The sequence below is a fragment of the Fusarium solani genome (genome assembly GCF_023522795.1).
Source record: "Fusarium solani strain SB1 chromosome Unknown bctg00000008, whole genome shotgun sequence".
NCBI classification, from domain to species: Eukaryota; Fungi; Ascomycota; class Sordariomycetes; order Hypocreales; family Nectriaceae; genus Fusarium; species Fusarium solani.
In genome coordinates, this window is record NW_027072148.1 from 228,254 (window position 1) to 246,818 (window position 18,565).

The 18,565-nt window shown below is 49.6% G+C and overlaps 8 protein-coding genes across 8 annotated transcripts; 4 read left to right on the forward strand and 4 right to left on the reverse strand.

The window, feature by feature from the left end:
• Positions 1–542: 542 nt before the first annotated feature.
• On the forward strand, positions 543–1,987 carry MRS44_012089 (uncharacterized protein; the record flags this gene model as incomplete). The annotated part of the gene is made up of 6 exons (XM_046276238.2): positions 543–852; positions 918–1,074; positions 1,126–1,333; positions 1,397–1,440; positions 1,493–1,643; positions 1,694–1,987. The coding sequence occupies 6 exons, from the start codon at positions 543–545 to the stop codon at positions 1,985–1,987; spliced, it is 1,164 nt and encodes a 387-aa protein (XP_046133463.2).
• An 889-nt stretch (positions 1,988–2,876) lies between these two features.
• On the forward strand, positions 2,877–5,539 carry MRS44_012090 (uncharacterized protein; the record flags this gene model as incomplete). Its single annotated transcript, XM_065618679.1, has 8 exons — positions 2,877–3,061; positions 3,195–3,207; positions 3,271–3,527; positions 3,575–4,004; positions 4,064–4,484; positions 4,578–4,687; positions 4,738–5,049; positions 5,105–5,539. The coding sequence occupies 8 exons, from the start codon at positions 2,877–2,879 to the stop codon at positions 5,537–5,539; spliced, it is 2,163 nt and encodes a 720-aa protein (XP_065474751.1).
• A 395-nt stretch (positions 5,540–5,934) lies between these two features.
• On the reverse strand, positions 5,935–7,603 carry MRS44_012091 (uncharacterized protein; the record flags this gene model as incomplete). The annotated part of the gene is made up of 9 exons (XM_046283598.2): positions 5,935–5,985; positions 6,044–6,195; positions 6,248–6,328; positions 6,386–6,768; positions 6,818–6,876; positions 6,927–7,011; positions 7,059–7,104; positions 7,153–7,218; positions 7,300–7,603. 9 exons carry the CDS (start codon positions 7,601–7,603, stop codon positions 5,935–5,937), a joined length of 1,227 nt encoding a protein of 408 aa, XP_046133461.2.
• A 352-nt stretch (positions 7,604–7,955) lies between these two features.
• MRS44_012092 (uncharacterized protein) lies at positions 7,956–9,517 on the forward strand (the record flags this gene model as incomplete). The annotated part of the gene is made up of 13 exons (XM_046281171.1): positions 7,956–8,040; positions 8,097–8,211; positions 8,264–8,336; positions 8,393–8,462; positions 8,512–8,551; positions 8,603–8,628; positions 8,681–8,792; positions 8,846–8,879; positions 8,933–8,939; positions 8,989–9,028; positions 9,090–9,217; positions 9,300–9,409; positions 9,464–9,517. The coding sequence occupies 13 exons, from the start codon at positions 7,956–7,958 to the stop codon at positions 9,515–9,517; spliced, it is 894 nt and encodes a 297-aa protein (XP_046133460.1).
• Positions 9,518–10,315: 798 nt separating this feature from the next.
• MRS44_012093 (uncharacterized protein) lies at positions 10,316–11,562 on the reverse strand (the record flags this gene model as incomplete). Its single annotated transcript, XM_046278539.1, has 5 exons — positions 10,316–10,542; positions 10,594–10,648; positions 10,699–11,048; positions 11,096–11,202; positions 11,252–11,562. 5 exons carry the CDS (start codon positions 11,560–11,562, stop codon positions 10,316–10,318), a joined length of 1,050 nt encoding a protein of 349 aa, XP_046133459.1.
• A 720-nt stretch (positions 11,563–12,282) lies between these two features.
• MRS44_012094 (uncharacterized protein) lies at positions 12,283–13,528 on the reverse strand (the record flags this gene model as incomplete). The annotated part of the gene is made up of 4 exons (XM_046279480.2): positions 12,283–12,886; positions 12,934–13,024; positions 13,091–13,143; positions 13,194–13,528. 4 exons carry the CDS (start codon positions 13,526–13,528, stop codon positions 12,283–12,285), a joined length of 1,083 nt encoding a protein of 360 aa, XP_046133458.1.
• Positions 13,529–14,918: 1,390 nt separating this feature from the next.
• On the forward strand, positions 14,919–16,750 carry MRS44_012095 (uncharacterized protein; the record flags this gene model as incomplete). Its single annotated transcript, XM_046272733.2, has 7 exons — positions 14,919–14,961; positions 15,011–15,103; positions 15,154–15,402; positions 15,452–15,604; positions 15,655–15,920; positions 15,968–16,065; positions 16,114–16,750. The coding sequence occupies 7 exons, from the start codon at positions 14,919–14,921 to the stop codon at positions 16,748–16,750; spliced, it is 1,539 nt and encodes a 512-aa protein (XP_046133457.2).
• A 618-nt stretch (positions 16,751–17,368) lies between these two features.
• MRS44_012096 (uncharacterized protein) lies at positions 17,369–18,476 on the reverse strand (the record flags this gene model as incomplete). The annotated part of the gene is made up of 6 exons (XM_046276237.2): positions 17,369–17,523; positions 17,578–17,694; positions 17,748–17,970; positions 18,024–18,152; positions 18,208–18,331; positions 18,409–18,476. 6 exons carry the CDS (start codon positions 18,474–18,476, stop codon positions 17,369–17,371), a joined length of 816 nt encoding a protein of 271 aa, XP_046133456.1.
• Positions 18,477–18,565: the final 89 nt, after the last annotated feature.

Consider the following 18,565-nt stretch of genomic DNA (forward strand, 5'->3'; position numbering starts at 1 on the left):
GGCAGGTCTGCCTTGGAGATGAGTTTTGCAACGCCACTGGCCCGAAAGGGCCAATTAAATACTGCTCCCAGGAGGTCACAGGTCAGCACTTCAGCACCCGCAGGAGTTCGGTCACCCAGGTCAAAGGAAACCGGGTACATGGAATATTAACTTATCCTCGTCTAAACGTAATAATAACGATATATTAAACTTATAGGAGAATAAAGAAAGTATTACTAAAAATTGCATCTCCCTTAGAGTATCTTATTTACTGATTCATATAATTTTTACACCCTCTGCTTATTAATGCTATAGTATTTTCAAGGAGTTACGGATGTCTTAACCCACGCGCAGGCATGCCGTAGCCTGATCTTGGCAAATGCAGTGAAACTTGGCAAGCCACATGCAAGCTTCGCCTCAATGCTGCCCAACCTTTCTCGCCTTACCGACAGCGCAGAGTGTTCTATCATCCCTAAGAACCCACCCTCGAGATCCCCTCGGGCGTTTCTCTTTGTGTCTCTACCCTAAGGGTCTAAGAACCTAGGGGCATCTCGGCGCTCATCATGTCAGATCCATTCTCGATCGCAAGCGGCTCGGCCGGGCTTGTGTCCCTCGGGCTCACCCTATGCAAGGGCCTAGCTGAATACATCTCGGCTGTCAAAAGTCATGGTGAAGATGTCAGAAACCTCGAAACGAAGCTAAATACCCTTCAGATGTTTCTGGCGGCTGTTGATACAACCCTGAAAGAACTGGCTCATCTGCAGGGATGTCGGTTGCCTGGAGATGTCGTCAAGGTAGTGGAGGCTTCACTAGACCAATCCAAGGAAGGGATGGTGAGACTGGCGGGATTCTTGGAAGAATGCTCAGGGAGAAGTAAGTGGACTTACCTAGAGTAAACAAACCTAGCAAAGTGACTCTTGCTAACTTGGCTCGTTAAGCTCATCCAAGAAGCTCTTCTGCTGCATGCCCATCAAACCTCCAGAAGATGGGAAAGAAAGCAGTATACTATTTCCGCAGGGGAACCTTGAAAGAGCTTGAGCAAATTCTGGAGTCTGTCCAAGACCAGCTCAATCTGTCTCTGACTCTACTAAACGTGTGAGTAACCAACTGACCTAAGAAACCGTAGTGCTAATAAACACGACGCAGGCGATTCTTGACTTCTCAATCTCAAGATTATCGCCAAATCACTGAGTACATGTCATTATCGACTACACGACTCCTCAGCCTCCAGTCCTCTGTCACTGGCCTTGAGAACCGCTTTTCAGATACTTCTGAGACCGCCACCACTCCATCTGAGAATCTCGCCATGGCTCAAAACAGGCTGCAACTTACTAATACGCACTTTCATGAGTTGGTAAGTAGCAAATTAGCACGGCTGTGAGAATTATTCTGATCGCTGAAGGGAAAATCATTTCAGGGTCTCCTCCAGAGCGTCATCTCGCTTCTTGCTCTTATTGTAATGTAACTTATTAGTTCTCGGAGACAGGCATCGTGCTAACAAACTATTACATAGCCCTCTCTTGCACGGATCTTTGACCCTCATGAGACGTGCCTACCGGGATATACCACGGAGCATTCTTTCGCTTCCTACAGACAACATCCTCTTTGAGGATATGCTGGGTCGATCATTCAGTCTTCAATTCAGCTTAGTCTGTGAATGGCGAGTACGCTTTAGCGCAAAATGTTCGAGAAGTAGTCCACTAAACCTGTCCAGATTTTTGAGGCCTTCCTCACAACCCGTTTTGAAGATATCCCAGGCGAATCTTTTGTCAACTCTGGTCAATATCATCTACTTGATGGATTACAAAGCACGGTGCTTCCGAGGTCACGACGCGGGTGGGCCAATTCCATCTCACCCGGTTCCAAGGTAGTCATGTCTCTACGAGCTGTCAACCACTTCCCGAAGCACTGCCCAAGGTGTGGTGCTACGCTAAACAGTGAGCCAGGGAGCCGTGTGGTAAAATGGTTCGTAATGAGATGTAGAGGCATTTCTGGAGAAGAAGGCTAACAGTCATAGCACCACTATTGGATGCTGGACCGCTTTTCAGGAGACCAGAGACGCTTTTAGAAACTTACTAGAGAATGGCACCGAACTGGAGATTCCAATCTGCTACTCTGATAAAGACACTAACCCTCGAGAGATGGACTTGAAACCATTTACACGGATTCATTTTTACAGTCTGGATTGCAATCTTGAGACATGCTGTCCAAAATGCCTCACATGTTTCGCCATGATTGCCTTCCTTTTTGCCAAGTGGAAGAGAGGTGAATCACCTTTTGATATCTAATAATTTTTCCAGACCTATGAAGGAGTTATTAGTCATGGGGGAGCTTACAAAGAAACCCTTGCTTCTCTAGATCTTGCCTCACTTCTTTTCCTCGGTGTTACTAAACCAAATACGATCTACGGGTACTATGTTTCTGTACCACCTAGTAGCTGTATTCCCATCTATATTCAATTTAATGAGATACCTCACGCTGTAGCTACCTGAGCTGGGGTTGTTTCAGGCAAGGCATGTCTAACATAGTGATTCCTAGGTACCTTGTAAGGGGAACCGTAAAAGTGGTAAAGATGTAGAAAATAAAGAGATGAAAGTTGAGAAAATTGAATGACAACAAAGCCCAAGGCTTTCGGTAGCATGACAAGTAGCCTTTTTAACAAGTCTATCCTTACTTCTGCTTTTCCTTTGTCTTGATTCTTCTGCCCAAGGGAGGAAGTAGCGGCGAATGAGAGAGGGGGTGTCACGTGAAATAGAAGCGGCACCAGCACTAGCCAATTTGCAAGGGGGCCTCATCACCTCCCTCAGCGTCCCTCCTCATTTCTCAATGTATGCGCTTCGGTAAGGGCTCCGACTCATTCACCGACTCAAATCGAGTTGAGCGCTTAATTGGAAAACATGACCTCCCCTGGTGACGGCGATTCTCAGGCCCCGGCTGCACCGTCAGCCGGCAATGACCTTGGCAAGCGCAAGAGGAACTCAGTGAGTGGCTCACTCATGGCGATGTATGACTTGGACACTGACTGGGGCTACCTGTACTTCTGCAGCGAGCCTGTGATCGCTGCCATCGGAACGCTTGCAAGGTGTGTTCTTGTCCCACTGCAGCATTAGAGTCGACAGCAGCTGACCGTCCCCGCAGTGTTCACCTGGGATTGAGGGCGTGCCATGCACGCGATGTGAGGAGCAGGGTATCACGTGTACTTACAATCGGCCTAGCAAGCGACGTGGAGTAAGAAGCCTATGTCAATGTTGAGCTACCTATTCTGGAAGAGTCAGTTGACCTCTTATATAGCCTCCTCCTCGTCGCTCGCGAGTAGACAGCGATACAACAACGCAGCAACCTCCACTGGAGCCCGATGCTCCAGATGGTAGCGAGCCTGGGGCAACGCCAGCGCCGTTTGATGCCGATCAAGACGGCCAGGCAAGCCCTCCAGCGCTGCCAGTCCAGCCACCAGATACATCACTGCCAGAATGGCTCTACAACTTTACCGTCAAGCACCAAGATATCGAGAGCTTGCTCGACGTCTTCTACCAGAGTTGCTACCCATTGTAAGCATCCAGACCATTTCACTCCATCGGTCGCTCACGCATCGCAGACGACCCTACTTCCACTGGCCTACGTTTCAATCCCAGGTTCAACAAAGTCTATATCGGCTTGACCGTGGTCTTTTCGCAGTAACCATGGCAGTTTGTGCTTTGGCATCCGGACGTCTACACAATGGGATGCCTGTCCCCGAGAGCCCTCATCCCTTGCGTCTTGAAGCCGTCCCGCTATTCACAGCATGCTATTCTGCCGCCATTGGAACCATCCCGAACGATCTGATGGATATCGACATACAAGATCGTTACCAGATTATGAAGGCCAAGGCAATTTTAGGGTCATGTTGTTTGCAGAATGGGGATCTTAAACGAGCGATAACACACTTGGGCGACTATACCACGCTGATGAGCATTTCTGGCTTCAACATTGAATCAAATTGGCCTACTAATATCTTGGAGCGCGAGAGACAAGAACGGCGCAGACTGGTAGGTCACCTATAAACCGCTGAATCCGCTTCGTTCTTCTGACCACTCACCACATCTAGTTCTGGGGTGCTTATCAACAGGACCAATACATCTCAAACAGCTTCGGCTTCATCTCTCGAATCCGCGAGGCCAAGACATCTGTCAAGTACCCGGCCGAAGTCTTTGACGACGTCGACATCACCGAGACAGGGATTTTGCAGATACCAGATAGAGTCTCGTTCCTACGCGGCTGGAACTTTTGCACCGATCTCTACCGACTGCTGCAGTATTTGGATGATACATTCAAGACGCAGCAGCAGTTTACACGAGACGAGCCCGGATCTGCAGTTTCGAGCTTACTCTCTCGTCTACGTTCACCCAAGAATTTCTCGTCCGAGATGCTTCACCTTATATCAGATCTCCACGCAGAACTGCCAGACGAGTTGAAGAGGGTCAAGGCCATAACTGGTGATCCCCAGTCTGATAGATATGGCCTGATAGGTATGGCCCCCTTGACTCTCTTACACGTATAAAGCTAACCCCGAGAAGCTGCCAATATCCTCATCACCACACAGACCCTCAAAATGGTTCTAGTCAGCAGTGGAAAACCCAATATCCATTTGCGGTGTGCCGCTGCAAGTGAGTTGCTCGACGAGCTCAGTACCATCCCCATTGAGTTCTTCTATGCCATGAATACCGTCTCGGTAGGTTTCTCTCCTGTTCTAGCCAGTCATCTCCTCACCATGCCCGATAGTTACATCACTTGGCCAACGTTGGCCACTTGCTAGGAAACGTGACCCAGAGCTCACTCTCAGCATGGTCGTACCTACAAATACGGAACATCCTCATTGTTCTGGCCGAGTTTCTTGAAAAGATCGAGGCAAGACGGGATCCGCCACCCGGCCTGGCCATCAAGTTGCGGAGTGAAATCGATCGTCTGGATCAACGCATGAGACAGAACCCTTCAACGAGCAGTCAATCAGGTCTCTCAATGATAGGCCAAAATCTGCTTGAAAGCCGGTCTAATGCCAGCAGTGAGGCCTTGACCTCTTTCGACAATATAGCGGTCAGTAGCTCCCATCCTTGCCCTATCTTGTCCTCCAATATTAACATTTGTACAGCAACCCTCACAAGAGGGCATCACGAACAATGGGGTCTTGGGTGAGACATCATCGGCGATGCCAGGTGCTTCCAGGCCTACTCAAAACCTGGACGGTGACCAACACTCTGCTTGGCCTATGCCTCAGCCTCATATGTTGCCATCCATATGGAACGGCACCTCTCAGTACCCGTTGAACCCGATCTCAGGTGCCAACCTGCCAAACCCGACTCAAGATGCAGTCCCTGCATCAAATCACTTATCAAGAGACCAGCCACTCTTTGATGATCTGTTTCACACGTGGTCTTTTTTGATAGGACAGCCGGATAACTTGGACCCAGCCGACTCCTTTGCTGCTCTTGGAATGATGCCCCAAGATGCCTACAGAACGTCACTAGCACCAAGGTCTACGAATGGAGCGAACGACGCATCGGGAGGCAATATGCACAGGGTATGAGGAGGATTGTTCGATGGAAGATGGCTGATACTATGAAGTAGTCCTGATTTTGTATAATAGTGATCTCTTGCTGCCCAAACGAAGTCCTTTGCACGATGGTATTGAACATGGTGGTCACAATTCATCATCAACACGACTCACTTATAATAAGGGATTTACCGATCAAACATGTACTTTGCTGTTGGCCACGCATACCTACATAGACAAGGATAGCATTGAGTACAGAAACTCAAATGACACCTTTCAATACAATAACGGCAGTCAAAGACAAGAAGGACATTCGCACAGTTTCATGGGTTGGAAAAAGCGCCATGTTACAGTCACTGCTGGATTGTAACCAGACGATCGAAGAAGAATGCAAGGTAGAGTCAGGAGTCCGGGCATTTCTCAATCGCTCATCCTGGTTGGGGTTTAAAGCTGATGCGCATGACACCATGGCGAAAGCCCTGTATTTTTGTAGCTACTGGTACACATAACTTAAACTTCCTGATTCCTAATTATCACCTTGATCTCCTTTCCACTTCTCACAGCCTCGAGAGCCTCTCCGGCCCTCGACATCTCAAACCTAGCCGTTATGAGAGACTTGAGGTCGACAGCACCACGAGCAAGAAGGTCAATGGCACTTGGGAAGCACGAAGCTGTGTATCGGGTGATTCCTAAATCGATATTAGCTCTGGAAAGTGACATGCGAGGGAGGGTAAGACGAACCTCTGACGTCGAGGTCCTTGTTTGTTACGGCAATGGTGGGGAAGAGATGAGTTTGGATGTGTCCCAGCCCGACTTGAAGGTCTGAAAGTTTGTCAGTTGCTTTTCCATATCCAATTTGGACACTCTTGGGACACCTACAAATTCCACCTGGTTTACAGATGGCTACTCCATTGAGCATCGCATCTTCAGCACCACTGGCCTCAATGACCCTGTCCACACCACCTTCAAGTCCCAAGCCGCATGAATCAATGATGCGAGTCATGTTCCTCATCGCCTGCTCCCACTTGAAGTCACCAGGAGTGACATGATGGTCGGCATCACCATTGTCGAGCCCGCGATCCTCAAGGCCCACCAAGGCATCAACGAGAAAGACGTGGTCAATGATGGGCTTCCCTGTGAGAGGTGACCGATACTTCTTCGCAAAGTCAACTCGCGAGGGACTTATGTCGAAGGCAATGATCTTGCGGGCCGAGTAGGCATGAGCGACGGCTGCTGTTATGAGACCGATTGGGCCGCAGCCACTGGCAGAGTCAACACTCGGGTCCTTCAACGAGGGTGATGGAAACTCACAAGATGGCAAGTGTTTGATGTGCTCCGAGCTCGGCTCGCTTTCCAATCTGAACACCGATCTTGAAGGCGTGTGAGTAGAGTGTAAAGGCAAGGAGGGTCTGTTACTAACCGCGAGCGGCTGGATACTGCCTGCTTCATCCCAGCCAATGGTAGATGGGAAATGAGGCGCCATGTCGGCCGGAAGAGTAAAGTATCTAAAATAATGTCAGCGTAGTCATGTCAGGGGTAGGGGGTGACTAACCTCGATAGAGTACCATGGGTACCTGGGGCACCACAATATCTCATTTCTGACCATTTTAGTGATTTCCAATGACATAAGGGCTTGTTCAACTCACCTGAGCAGATGTTGCTTCGTCCATTCTTGCAGTTGGCACAAGTTCTGCAGGGAAGACCCGGCTCGACTAGAAAAGGGGTCAGCCCACTCTACCCGAGATCCTCAAGGTATTGCCGTACAAAGGCAGACTCTGGGATTCAAGACTTACTGGCCACCCTGTCACCAACCTTGTGCGTCATAACAGCAGATCCAACGGCAATGACCTCCCCTGCCGCCTCGTGTCCCATGACGGTGGGACTCAAGATCGGCCGACCACCCACACCCCCGGCGAGGTAAGCGTGCATGTCCGAGCCACAGATACCACTTGCCATCACCTTGACCAAGACTCCATCATCTTTGAGGACAGGCATGGGCATGGGCTCGATGCTGATGGTCTGCTTCTTGATCAAGACACATGAAGTGTTGGCTTCGAGGCCGAGGTCGGCGACTTGTTGTGAGCTGGTAGAATGCATGTTGACGTTCGATTAGTTTGTTTGATGATGAGCATTGAGTGAGATATCCCCGTCTTTGCTGTTATAAATGAAGCCCGTGAGTCTGGGGTAGAGCATCGTGATCCCCACATGGAGACGAAATTGCGGGGGAAAAGCCGGCGGTAAAACTAGTTGACCAGCTGTTAAACCAGTAGAGCAAGTTTAACCGGCTCACAATTGTTGAGGTCGGGTATTTTTTGATTAGCCGGCTTGTATGAATTCATTGTAATACAGCATCTCCAAGTGGCCCTTTTAGTTCCGATACCTATATCTTTATCACTCAAGATCTCGTTCTCACGATCCTTGCACATCGTTCTCAAGCACCTCAATCATCATGTCCAATTTCACTATCTCAAACCTCTTTGACGTCAGCGGCAAGGTTGTCGTGGTGACTGGCGGTGGCTCCGGACTGGGCAAGTGTGAGTTTACAGGGTCCGGGGAGGTCATGGTAACTAGCTAATCCTGTTTGATCCAGCAATCACTCAAGGCTTTTCCACCAACGGTGCCAAGGTCTACATCACTGGTCGACGTCTTGATGTCCTTGAGAAGACCGCCAAGGAATTTAACGAGGCGGGCGGCAATGTCATCCCGTAAGTATGCAGACTACCAGCCAGAGTCGGGCTTGACTGACATGGGTTCCAGTGTCCAGAGTGATGTCGGCACCAAAGATGGCTGCAAAGCCCTTGTAGAGAGCATATCCCAGAAGGAGTCTCATGTGGGTTTAAGGAAATTTGCATGGTAGGACCTGAGGACTCATCAGCTTTACTCTAGATCGACGTTCTCGTCAACAACGCCGGCGTCTCAAGGCAGATTAACTACCCAGCATGGGATCACAACGATGGTCAGTCACTGACAACTTAATCTTTCGCATCTTACTAAATGCCCTCTAGCGGATCAAGTCCAGAAGGCTCTGTGGGATGGCGTCGATGAGTAAGTGTCAAGTCAACAATCAACTCTGAATTACTTACTAACCAGACCAAGTGAACACTTTACCTTTACCAACTCCGGTCAGTACTGCTTAGCTTCAAGAAGACAGCTATACTGATCTCTCACCTTCAGTGAATGTCAACGGCGTCTACTTTACCACAGTGGGTTTCGTCCCGCTCCTCCGCAAGTCTGAGGACCCCAGTGTAATCATCATTTCGTCTCTGGCTGGCCTGGCGAATCAGCGGTAAGTTGTAACATGACTGATGCCGGATGTTATGTGTTCTGACGCGTATCCAGAGCTATGGGATCCCTCACATATGCCATTTCCAAGGTATGTCCTACTACCCGTTTAGTCAAGAGGCTGAGGTTACTGACAATATCCAGGCTGCCTGTACTTACCCAATTCCGCTTATGTTTACGACTAGACTGACTTGATATAGCCTTACACACATCCAAGCTGCTCGCTGGTCGATTCCATCCGTAAGCTATGCCCTGTTCAAGGACTTGATAGACGTCAAATGCTGACAAACATCCCTTCAAGGATGAGGATCCGCGTCAACTGCATCCTTCCTGGCATCTTCCCCACTGAGATGACCACCACCGACAACACCAGCAACGAAGCGTCAATGAACAAATTTGCCGTCAAGGCGGCCAAGAGATGCACTGCTGGTAAGATCCAAGCTTCCCCCTTTACGCTTGCGTTCCTCTCGCGTCAGGGATCCAGCCAGTAAACAAACTGACAAGAAATCAGGTCGCGCCGGACGCCCAGAGGAAATCGTTGGTCCCTGTCTTATGCTCAGCTCCAAGGCAGGCGGTTACATGAATGGTGGACACTTGATCGTTGAGGGTGGCCGCCTCATGGTAAGTTGAGCCAAGACGTGTGCGCATCATGACCGTTGCTGACTCTTTACAAAGGGATGTTCTATCAATGATGGGCTACGCATGCCTGAGGATACTTATGTGAATTGATGTATGCTGAATGCGAGATGGAGTGACCAGGACATCACGCATACCTGCTGTATACTTACAATTCGCGCTCAAGTGCCAGTATCTGCGTCTTCATACTGAATCTGCATTGTGACACTAGTTCTTGGTGTTCTGATATATAAGGCAATCCTCTCTACTAGCGATCCATATTCTCTGCCTCTCCTGAGTTGATATTTGTGCATTCCTGTGCACGATTCCTGGAACTCTCTATCGCCATGACAAGTCACTTTCTTAGCAAGCATGCCGTAAATTATTAGAGAAGTATTCAGAGTGAATTAGAGGAGTATCATCAATGATGAGAGGAGCATTTTGCATCTTTCACACAAGATTAGGCTTATAATTCTAGAGTTCAATTGCCGTATAGGTATGCTGGCTCGTCATTCAACCAAGACACTGCCTGTTATAGAATCGAGGAAAGCAGTGTTTAATGGAAACCATGAACATTATACAGCACTATAGTCCAGATACAAGTCTTGATATAGTAGCTACTATCTTTCTTATAGGGTCCTACTCCGCCATCGGTCCTCCTAAGTAAGAAAGACAAAGGCCTTTTTCGATCATAAATTTCACACTCAAACTAGCCCCTACCAAAGCAATAAGTTGCCAGAAGTCACTGTTCGAGCTATACAGAGGCCACCTGGGCTCAAATGCATTTTTTTTTGTTTGCATCATCTCAAAAGAATGACAAGGTACCTTCATTTAAAGTCGAGCAAGGAACGGAGTGTATCTTCAGCTTCACTCGTCTCCCTCTCCCCATATCCATCGATACAACCTTTTTTCTCAGTATGGCACAAGTCCAGCAAGCTGCTTCGCCCTCTTAGACAACACAGGCTGCTGCAGAGGTCGGCTCACGGCATCCGCGTACGAAGGGTGATCCTCTGGGGGCAGACGGGGAGTGACTCGGAGAATGGCGGGATCGTGGGCGGTGCCCTGCTTCTTCTCGAACACTTCGAGGCGCTTCTGCTTTGTTTCCTCCGATACAAAAGCCGCAGGTTTGAAGCAGACATCTGGACGAGTTAGACAGGTGACCAAGTCTCGGACCGAAACCGTTGACTTACAGGCAGCGAAGCGATCATTAGTAGACGATGGGGTAGCACCGTAGTGAATACATCGCTTCTTGATGTCAGCGTCCAGATCATAACGTGAGATAAGGATTGACTTACTGAGTCCCAAAGGATCAAGTCCCCAGGCTGAGCGCAAACCTTGACCCATTTGCATCCCTTAGTCTCAAGCCAGTCACACATCTCCTTATCAACAAACTGCTGCTCCCACTTGTTCCAGCCATTGGGTCCCTTCTTGTGGCCAAAGTGCTCCCAGAGCTCAGCGTAGAACTTGTTGGAGTTCTCAAGAACCATCAAGCCACCGTCCTCGGGGCCGTTTAGGAGGAGGTTCATGATACCCTGGATGCATTGGAGGTTGGTGCGCAGGGGAGACTGGTCGACGTGTGACCATGGGGCAAAGACGCTGTCCGACTTTTCTCTGGCCTGGTCAGGGACAGACAGGTTGACACCATCTGGAAAGGTCAGTTAAATCACGCATTGGTGGTATCGAGGGGCTTACCGTATGAAACAAGTAGCTCATCTGTGCCCCAAATCTGAGCAAACTTGTCGACTAAGGACTCCTCTGTTCTCAAATCCCAGACAAACTGCTCGTGGGCAACGCCATATCTAGAATTTCATTAGCACTGCGGTCGACGTCAAACAGGAGAGAACTTACCGCGCATAGAGGCCACCGCGGATGTGCCAGGGAACCTTGGTCTCCTTTCGCGACGACGGGTCATCGCGCTTGTATCCCAAGTTCCAACTCTCAAGCCACTCGTGGCCCTTGTCGGCGTAGGCTAAAGCCTTTTCTTTGGGGATGGTCTCGCTGATAATGGTCCAGCCATTGTCGTGGAGCTTCCTCATCCACTCAGGCACACCATCGGTATCACCATTCTCAAGCTTCATCCAAAGTCGGGGGGTGGTGACCTTGGCCGGCTCGATAACAACCTTGCTCTGTTCGGTGACGGTGATGGTCTGGGTAGCCATGGTGTAAGATAGTCAAGTAAATAGATGGTTGGTTTCCACTGTAGTGTTTGTCGAGTCAGATGAGATAACGGATATCCTACGGTTACTTTATATCCGACAATGCAAAGATTCCGGGGTCCCCAGATTCGAGTTGACATCATGTTCCTTCAAGCTTGGAATTAGCCGCCCCTGGTCAGATCATCTCGAGACTCAGGGGTGGATCGCGATGGGTGGGGTCGGTTAAACTAGATCGACTGTTAAACTGCCGTCGAGGAACAAGGAATAGCCGGTCCTGGTGGCGAGATGGTAAGACGTTCCAGAAGCTGAAAGATTATATGCTGGTCGGCTAATCAGGCGTATGGGCGAACCAGACACACGTAATGGGGAGACCGGACAAGGGTTAGGTCATGCAGGGAGCGAAGCATGCTTGTGTAGGGTGGCTCGCAGCTGCTTTCAAACGAGGAGGATAGTCAGACTGAGATTCTTGCTTCCAGCTGGTACAACGTGGTAGGCAATGGCTATCTCCCGCCGTCGTTCAATCATCACAAGATCCAAGATGGCCTCAGAAGTGGTGTTGTGACTTGAAGCAAATAGAGCCCACAGCATCCCTCTCCAAATAATCACAAGCTCGAATTCTCAACTACCGTGGCATGATTTCATTTGACAAATGTCTGGCCTTCACAGGGAACCAATTTCTCGCCCAACAGTGAACGATTCCACCTTGGAAATCTCATGTATTCTCTAGTACCCCTTGTCTTTATCAACTCTGTTAATCAAAGGCTCTCCTTTGCTCAACCTCTCGAGATTCATACGAAACAAGTCCAGTAGTCGAGGATAGTAGGAAACCGTCGAGGCACTGATGTGAGGAGTCAGGGTCACATTCCTAGCACTCCACAGCGGATGGCCATCCGGCAAGGGCTCAGGATTCGTGACGTCCAGAGCAGCACCACTTATCAATCCTTTGTTGAGGGCTTCCACAAGATCGTCAGTGTGAATCACCTCTCCCCGGGAGATGTTGGCAACGTAGGTTCTCCCGCTCTTTGAAAGCAACTCAAATTCCTCCCTCGCCAGAAGCTGGCGAGTTTGGCTTGTGAGAGGGGTCGCGACTACTAACAAGTCTAGGCCAGAGGCGAGGAATGCGTGAACATCTTGTCTAGAGCCTCCCGAAAACCACTTGCTTGGAAGTGATCCATCGGGGTCACCGAGACCGCGGGGCGCGTAAGAGTCATCTCTACGTGACTCGGGTGTTGTTTTCAGACTCAACGTGTATGCAAACACCTCCATACCCAAGGCCTTTGCGACTCGTGCTGTCTGGCGGCCTATACTACCGTATCCGAGAATTCCTCTGCAAGGATGTTAGCGGACGTTTCGTTAGATAGGAGAAGCACTTACATCCTCTTTCCAACTACATCTTCTGAGATGGCAGGATTCCCGGGCTTCTGTTTCCACCGACCCTCTTTCTGAGCCTCCCAGTAGGTAGTCACTGTGTGGTGTTAGCAGAAAAAGATTGCATGTCTAGGGAAGTCAGGCTGCGTAAAGTGGGACACACTGTGTCTGTTGAATGAAAGATATGTCAAGATGATCCATTCTGTAATCTGAGGTCTGTACTCATCGTCAGCCTGGAATCCAAGAATATGACCAAATCGACACACCCATGAATCCCGTTGGCTGAACAAAACGGAACTTGTGTGTTCAAAAAGTAAGGATGGGAAAGCACATGGTTGGCCCCAGCGCTAATCAGCTGAACGAATTGTATTCGAGGAGCTTGTTCAACAGTTGGGAGGACTGTAGGAGTGAGCAATATGGTTATGTCTTCCCAATCCTTGTCAGAGAAGCCATCTCCAACCTCGTTTACACCCCAAGGAGCAACACGGGTGATGATTTCGAGATCAGGAAACTGGTCTCGGATGGCGTCTATGGGACCAGATGACACTGGAACCGTCGTGAGAATGAGGGCACGATGGCCCTTGAGAGTTGGGTTTGCCATGTCGGATCCGGGAGAGATACGTCGCCACCAAGGGAGCACCTGAGCTGATGCCAACACCAATATTAATTCGCCAATTTACCACACGGTTTATATTCGGAGCCAAGGTTTGGTACAGCCTTCGGTTAAACGCAAGGTCGGACTTGAACCGCCGGTTAATCCCCATGATCTAGACTCCGGGCCTAGCGGGAGTTAATTTAGTGGCCAACTTTGCAAGCCAGGCGACCCCTCCATGTCTACAGTAACTGCAGGCGTTATTGTAAAGCAGCTGCTTAAACTGTTGAAGTGCTTCGGTTGTAACACCGATATCGCATTGTTTTGAGTCCCTTGACATCATGTCATCTGGTGATGAAGAGTCTACAGCTTCATCGACGTCAGACTTTAAGTAGAGCCTCACCCTACGTCTCGCCGACAAGTCCGAGATGTTCGATGCTTTCAAACCGAGTCCAACTTTGGATTTGGAAACTCCGAAACTCATTGGTGACTTGTTTCTCCTCAGTGTCTTTGCCTCCTTGGCATGTGCTCAGTGAGGCAGTCTTTGTTCAGTCACCCTTTTCTTTGCACTCCCTCGAGCAGCTCTCGGAGGAGTAAGCCAACATCACATTTGGCCCAAGCCCCAAAGAGCTCTTTGAGCATGCTTTCTCATCAAGATATCATCGCCTGCCGTAACCTTTGTCAACTCCATATTGGTATAACCGGCGTCTCTGCCTCATGCTCCTGGCGCTATTGACACCCTCCATCTCGGAATCAAGCGAGGAAGTGGACCTGGTCGAGGCCAGGGCCGCAAGCCCTGACATCGTTGGTAGCCAATAGCATGGCAGCATTTCTTCCCCAAGATATGAGAGAAGTGGCTGGATGGGGACATGAACTTCTCCGCATTGCGATCCAGATGGCTACATATTCCTCTTTCCAAAGGCGATGCGGTGCTTTTTCATTTATTCAGAGTATACTGTGAACCATTTCTTTCGCACCTTACAGGCTATGGCGGTCAAGACGCCTGGAATGCCTTTACGAGTGCCTTTCACATCTCTAGTGCCTCGGTGGGCACGGGCTCTAATGACGCCAATGGAAAGCCTAACGTGACACCCCAGCTCTCGTGTCCGAGTCAGGGCAAACGGATAAACCCTTAGCAAGATCTGTTAAACTCTACCCTCGTCCCACAAGCCTTGGTTCACCCTCAACGCGGTGAAATGAACTCGTCCGCATTGGCTCATGCCCTCTTCCCCGCATACTCCTCAACTGGCCCCATGGGGAACAACAGATGAGGCTGGGGTTGTTGACCGAGGCTTTCTCAGCATTGACCGTAGACGACGAATATAAGTACTATTCTTCGCCCTCATCATGAGAACTTCATCACCGCGCACCGACAAACATCTCTCACTTCTCATCTATCATGGCTCAGGACTCTCCCCATGTGTCCTTTCGGGATATCCCCAGTTCGTTCTACCCGCAATCTGAAGATGCAACGATGCTAACGTCTGTCAGACAACACAAACGAGAAATGGTGGAAAGATGCCAGTCTCAGACTCAATGTTCTCTACTGCTTCGGCTGTATGATGTGTCCATTCTACCTTGGATGTACGTATTTGCCTCTCTACTACAAAAGACAGCTTGCTCACTGCCTCTAGATGACCAGTCTCTTCTCACCGGCCTCCAAGCCCTCCCGCAGTGGAACGAACACTTTGATAGTCCCCATGGAACGCGCCTTGGCCTCATCGCTGCCTGTATATTCCTTCCTGGTGTCATCTTTGGCTTCCCTGCAGCTTGGATTTGCACTCACTGGGGCCGCAAGTGGTGTGTTATCATTGGAGCCGCTTTCATTGTTGTTGGTGCCATCTGGAATGGCCTTGCCCCAGATCTCGAGCACTTTATGGTTTGTAAGTAACTTGGCTGCTCCTTTTCTCAGCAATACTAACCATACCGTAGCTCGTGTCATCTTGGGCATTGGTGGTTCCATCACCAAAGTCGGTGCACCAGCTCTCCTCCAAGAGTCTGCTCACCCTCGTATCCGATCTGAGATGGGCCACATGTACTACGGCTTCTACTACGTTGGCTCGTTAGTCAGTGCCATCATGTGCAGTAAGTAACGAGCACATCTAGCATCATGAGTCAAACCTAACGCGACAAAGTCATCGGCCTGTATATCCCGAGCTCCTGGGGCTGGAGGGTCCCCTGCTTGGGCCAAATCATCGGTCCTGTCATTGTTCTTCTCATTATCATCAAAGCCCCTGAGTCTCCTCGATACATGATCAAAAAGGGCATGCACGACAAGGCACTCTATACTCTGGCTAAGTATCATGCCAACGGGGACACTAACGACGCCCTTGTCAAGTGGGAGATGCGTGAGATTGAACAGACAATCGAGGAAGAGAGCCAAGGCAACAAGTCGTCCTATGTGAGTGCGGTTGGGACCTTGCTTTATCACTCACTAACCCTTTACAGCTCGACTTTCTCAAGACCAGAGGCAACCGCAAGCGTCTCTGGATCTCTCTTTCGATTAGTGTCGGTATCAACTGGGTCGGAAACGGCATCGTGTCATAGTAAGTCCTGCCGTCTTTGGCCCCGACAAGTGTACTGACCAGACACAGCTATCTCTCTCCTGTCCTCAAGTCCGTCGGCGTTACCAAGCCCTCTCATCTCTTGTCTATCAACGCCGGTCTTTCTGTATGGAACTTGATCATTGCCGAGGCAGCTGCCCTCAAGATTGATGACTATGGCATCCGTCCACTCTTTCTCACATCGACCATCGGCATGATCATCTCGTATGCATTTGTCATGGGCTTCTCAGCTGGCTTTGCCGAGACAGGCACATCAGCCCTTGGAATTGCTGCTATTCCTTTCCTCTTCACCTTCTTCGGTTCATACTCGCTTGCCTGGACACCCCTAAACTACTCATACACGACCACAATCATGCCATTCAACCTGCGAGCCAAGGGCCTAGCACTGTACCTCGTCGTGCAAAACATGGCCAACGCCTTCAACCAGTTTGTCAATCCCATTGCCCTGCAGGCCATCACCTGGAAGTACTACGCAGTGTACATCGCCATAGACATTGCATACGCCATCGGCATTTACCTGTGGTTCCCTGAGACGAAGCAACTCACCATTGAGGAGATCTCACTTGTCTTTGACTTTCCTGGGAAGGACGGTCGTAAGATGGCGGCGGCTGCGCTTGCAAATCGGATGCGTGAGGGGGGAACACTGATAGGGAGTCTGACAGCGTGAAGGCGGACATGAACCATGTTGAGTCCAAGTAGATGAACGACTTGGTCTTGGGGTCGGGTGGAAAGGTTGAGATATCTCTGCTCGATCATATGGGGCTCGTCTTGGGGTAGTTGATGGGGATGCACATAGGAAGAATGGATCCAGACGAATGAGTCTTGAGGATAAAGTTGGTTCGTCACCCATTGAACACTCTCGTCGTGAATTATCCGTTCTCATGACTCGAGCCCAAGGTTAAGCAGCTATTAAAAGGTAGTCATCGCAAGGAGACTTTAAGCAGATCAAACTGGATGGCTTAACATCTACGTCTGACAGGGACTGCGGACAAGCTCAATTCTGCAGGCCAACCGACAGCTACCAGAGAAGAGATGAAAAACTATAGTGATTTTTCATCGAGTTTTAATGTTCGCATGTATCAACAACGGCGTACTTTGTTATAGTGGCTGGTGGCTTCTTTTGAGACGTCACCAAGTCCACACACGTACAATGAGATGCGAAATGCTTGGAGAAACTCCCTCGAAGAAAGCGCGTGTTCAAAGAGTCATGATAGCAGATTTAATTAACGCATCTATCAACGCCGCTATTACACTTTGTGCTGTTTAGCATGAGAAGTAAATAACCTCAGTATTGGTCTCTCTGCTTCTCCTGTGCTTGTCCATCCGTGGCAACAGCCAGTTCCCGTATCATTCCCTCCTCCAAAACGCCGAGATCGGTGATGATAGAAACCATATCAAATCCCTCCTGCGCCCGAGAGCGAGCCTGGGCCCCATTCGTGCCTGTAACCACATCAGATTCCTGCCCTCCATCAAACGATATGGTCCTCGACTTACAAAAGATGGCAGCCTTCTTGCCAGCCACCTTGGCTGCTTTAAGAGTCTTCTGAATAGCCGCTTCATGCTCTTCTGAGCCTCTAGTCACTCCCATTTGCTTAGCGAGATCAAAAGGTCCTACGAAGTCTATCAGTCTGCCGTTCGATCTAAAACGACACGCCCAGACTCACCTATGAGTAGAACATCAACCCCCTCTACCTGGGCAATCTCTTCGACATTCTCCACTGCAGATCTGGACTCAATCTGCACCGCCACCAGCAAGTCCTTATTCGCCCTCTCATCGTACTGACCAGCGGGTAACCCGTGGAAAGAATGAGTCGCAAACATTGGTCCATACCCGCGAGATCCGAGTGGAGGGTACTTGGAGTACTGAACAATCTTTCGCGCATCGTCCTATCCGCGATTTTAGCACATGATTGCTTGTTGTAGCCAGGGCTTTCACGCACTGCAGAATGGCACATGGGCGTCAAAATACCATGGCAGCCAGCGTCAAGAGCACGCTTTATCATCCATTCCTCATTCCAGGGAACACGAATTATCGGACTCGCTCCTTCAGAAGCAACTGCGTTAGTCAACTAAAGCATGAAATTAGCGTGTGCTCCGAATAAGATGCGCCAATTTGCAAAATACCTCATAATAGTCCTTGTCAGAGATCAACCCATGTTCAGCATCAATCAACACCCAGTGGAAGTTAGAGGAAGGAGATAAAGATGCTGAACGAAGGACAGAACGTGCAATAGCAGAGCTTGGTAACCTATCATGACCCAACGTGTTAGTTGCGGTGAATGTGAAGTGCCCAGCACGAGACACAACCACAAGGTTTTTACGTACGTCAGCCAAAACCCGTAAGCTGTCTGGCGTTCTTGCAGGGCTGTACGAATTGGAGTATTAAATGCCATGTCGAAAGCGGCGCGTTTCTCTGTCCCGACTGGGTGATCAAATCTCGGCAGTAGGGTAGATTGAGAAATGGATAATGGTACAAGACCAG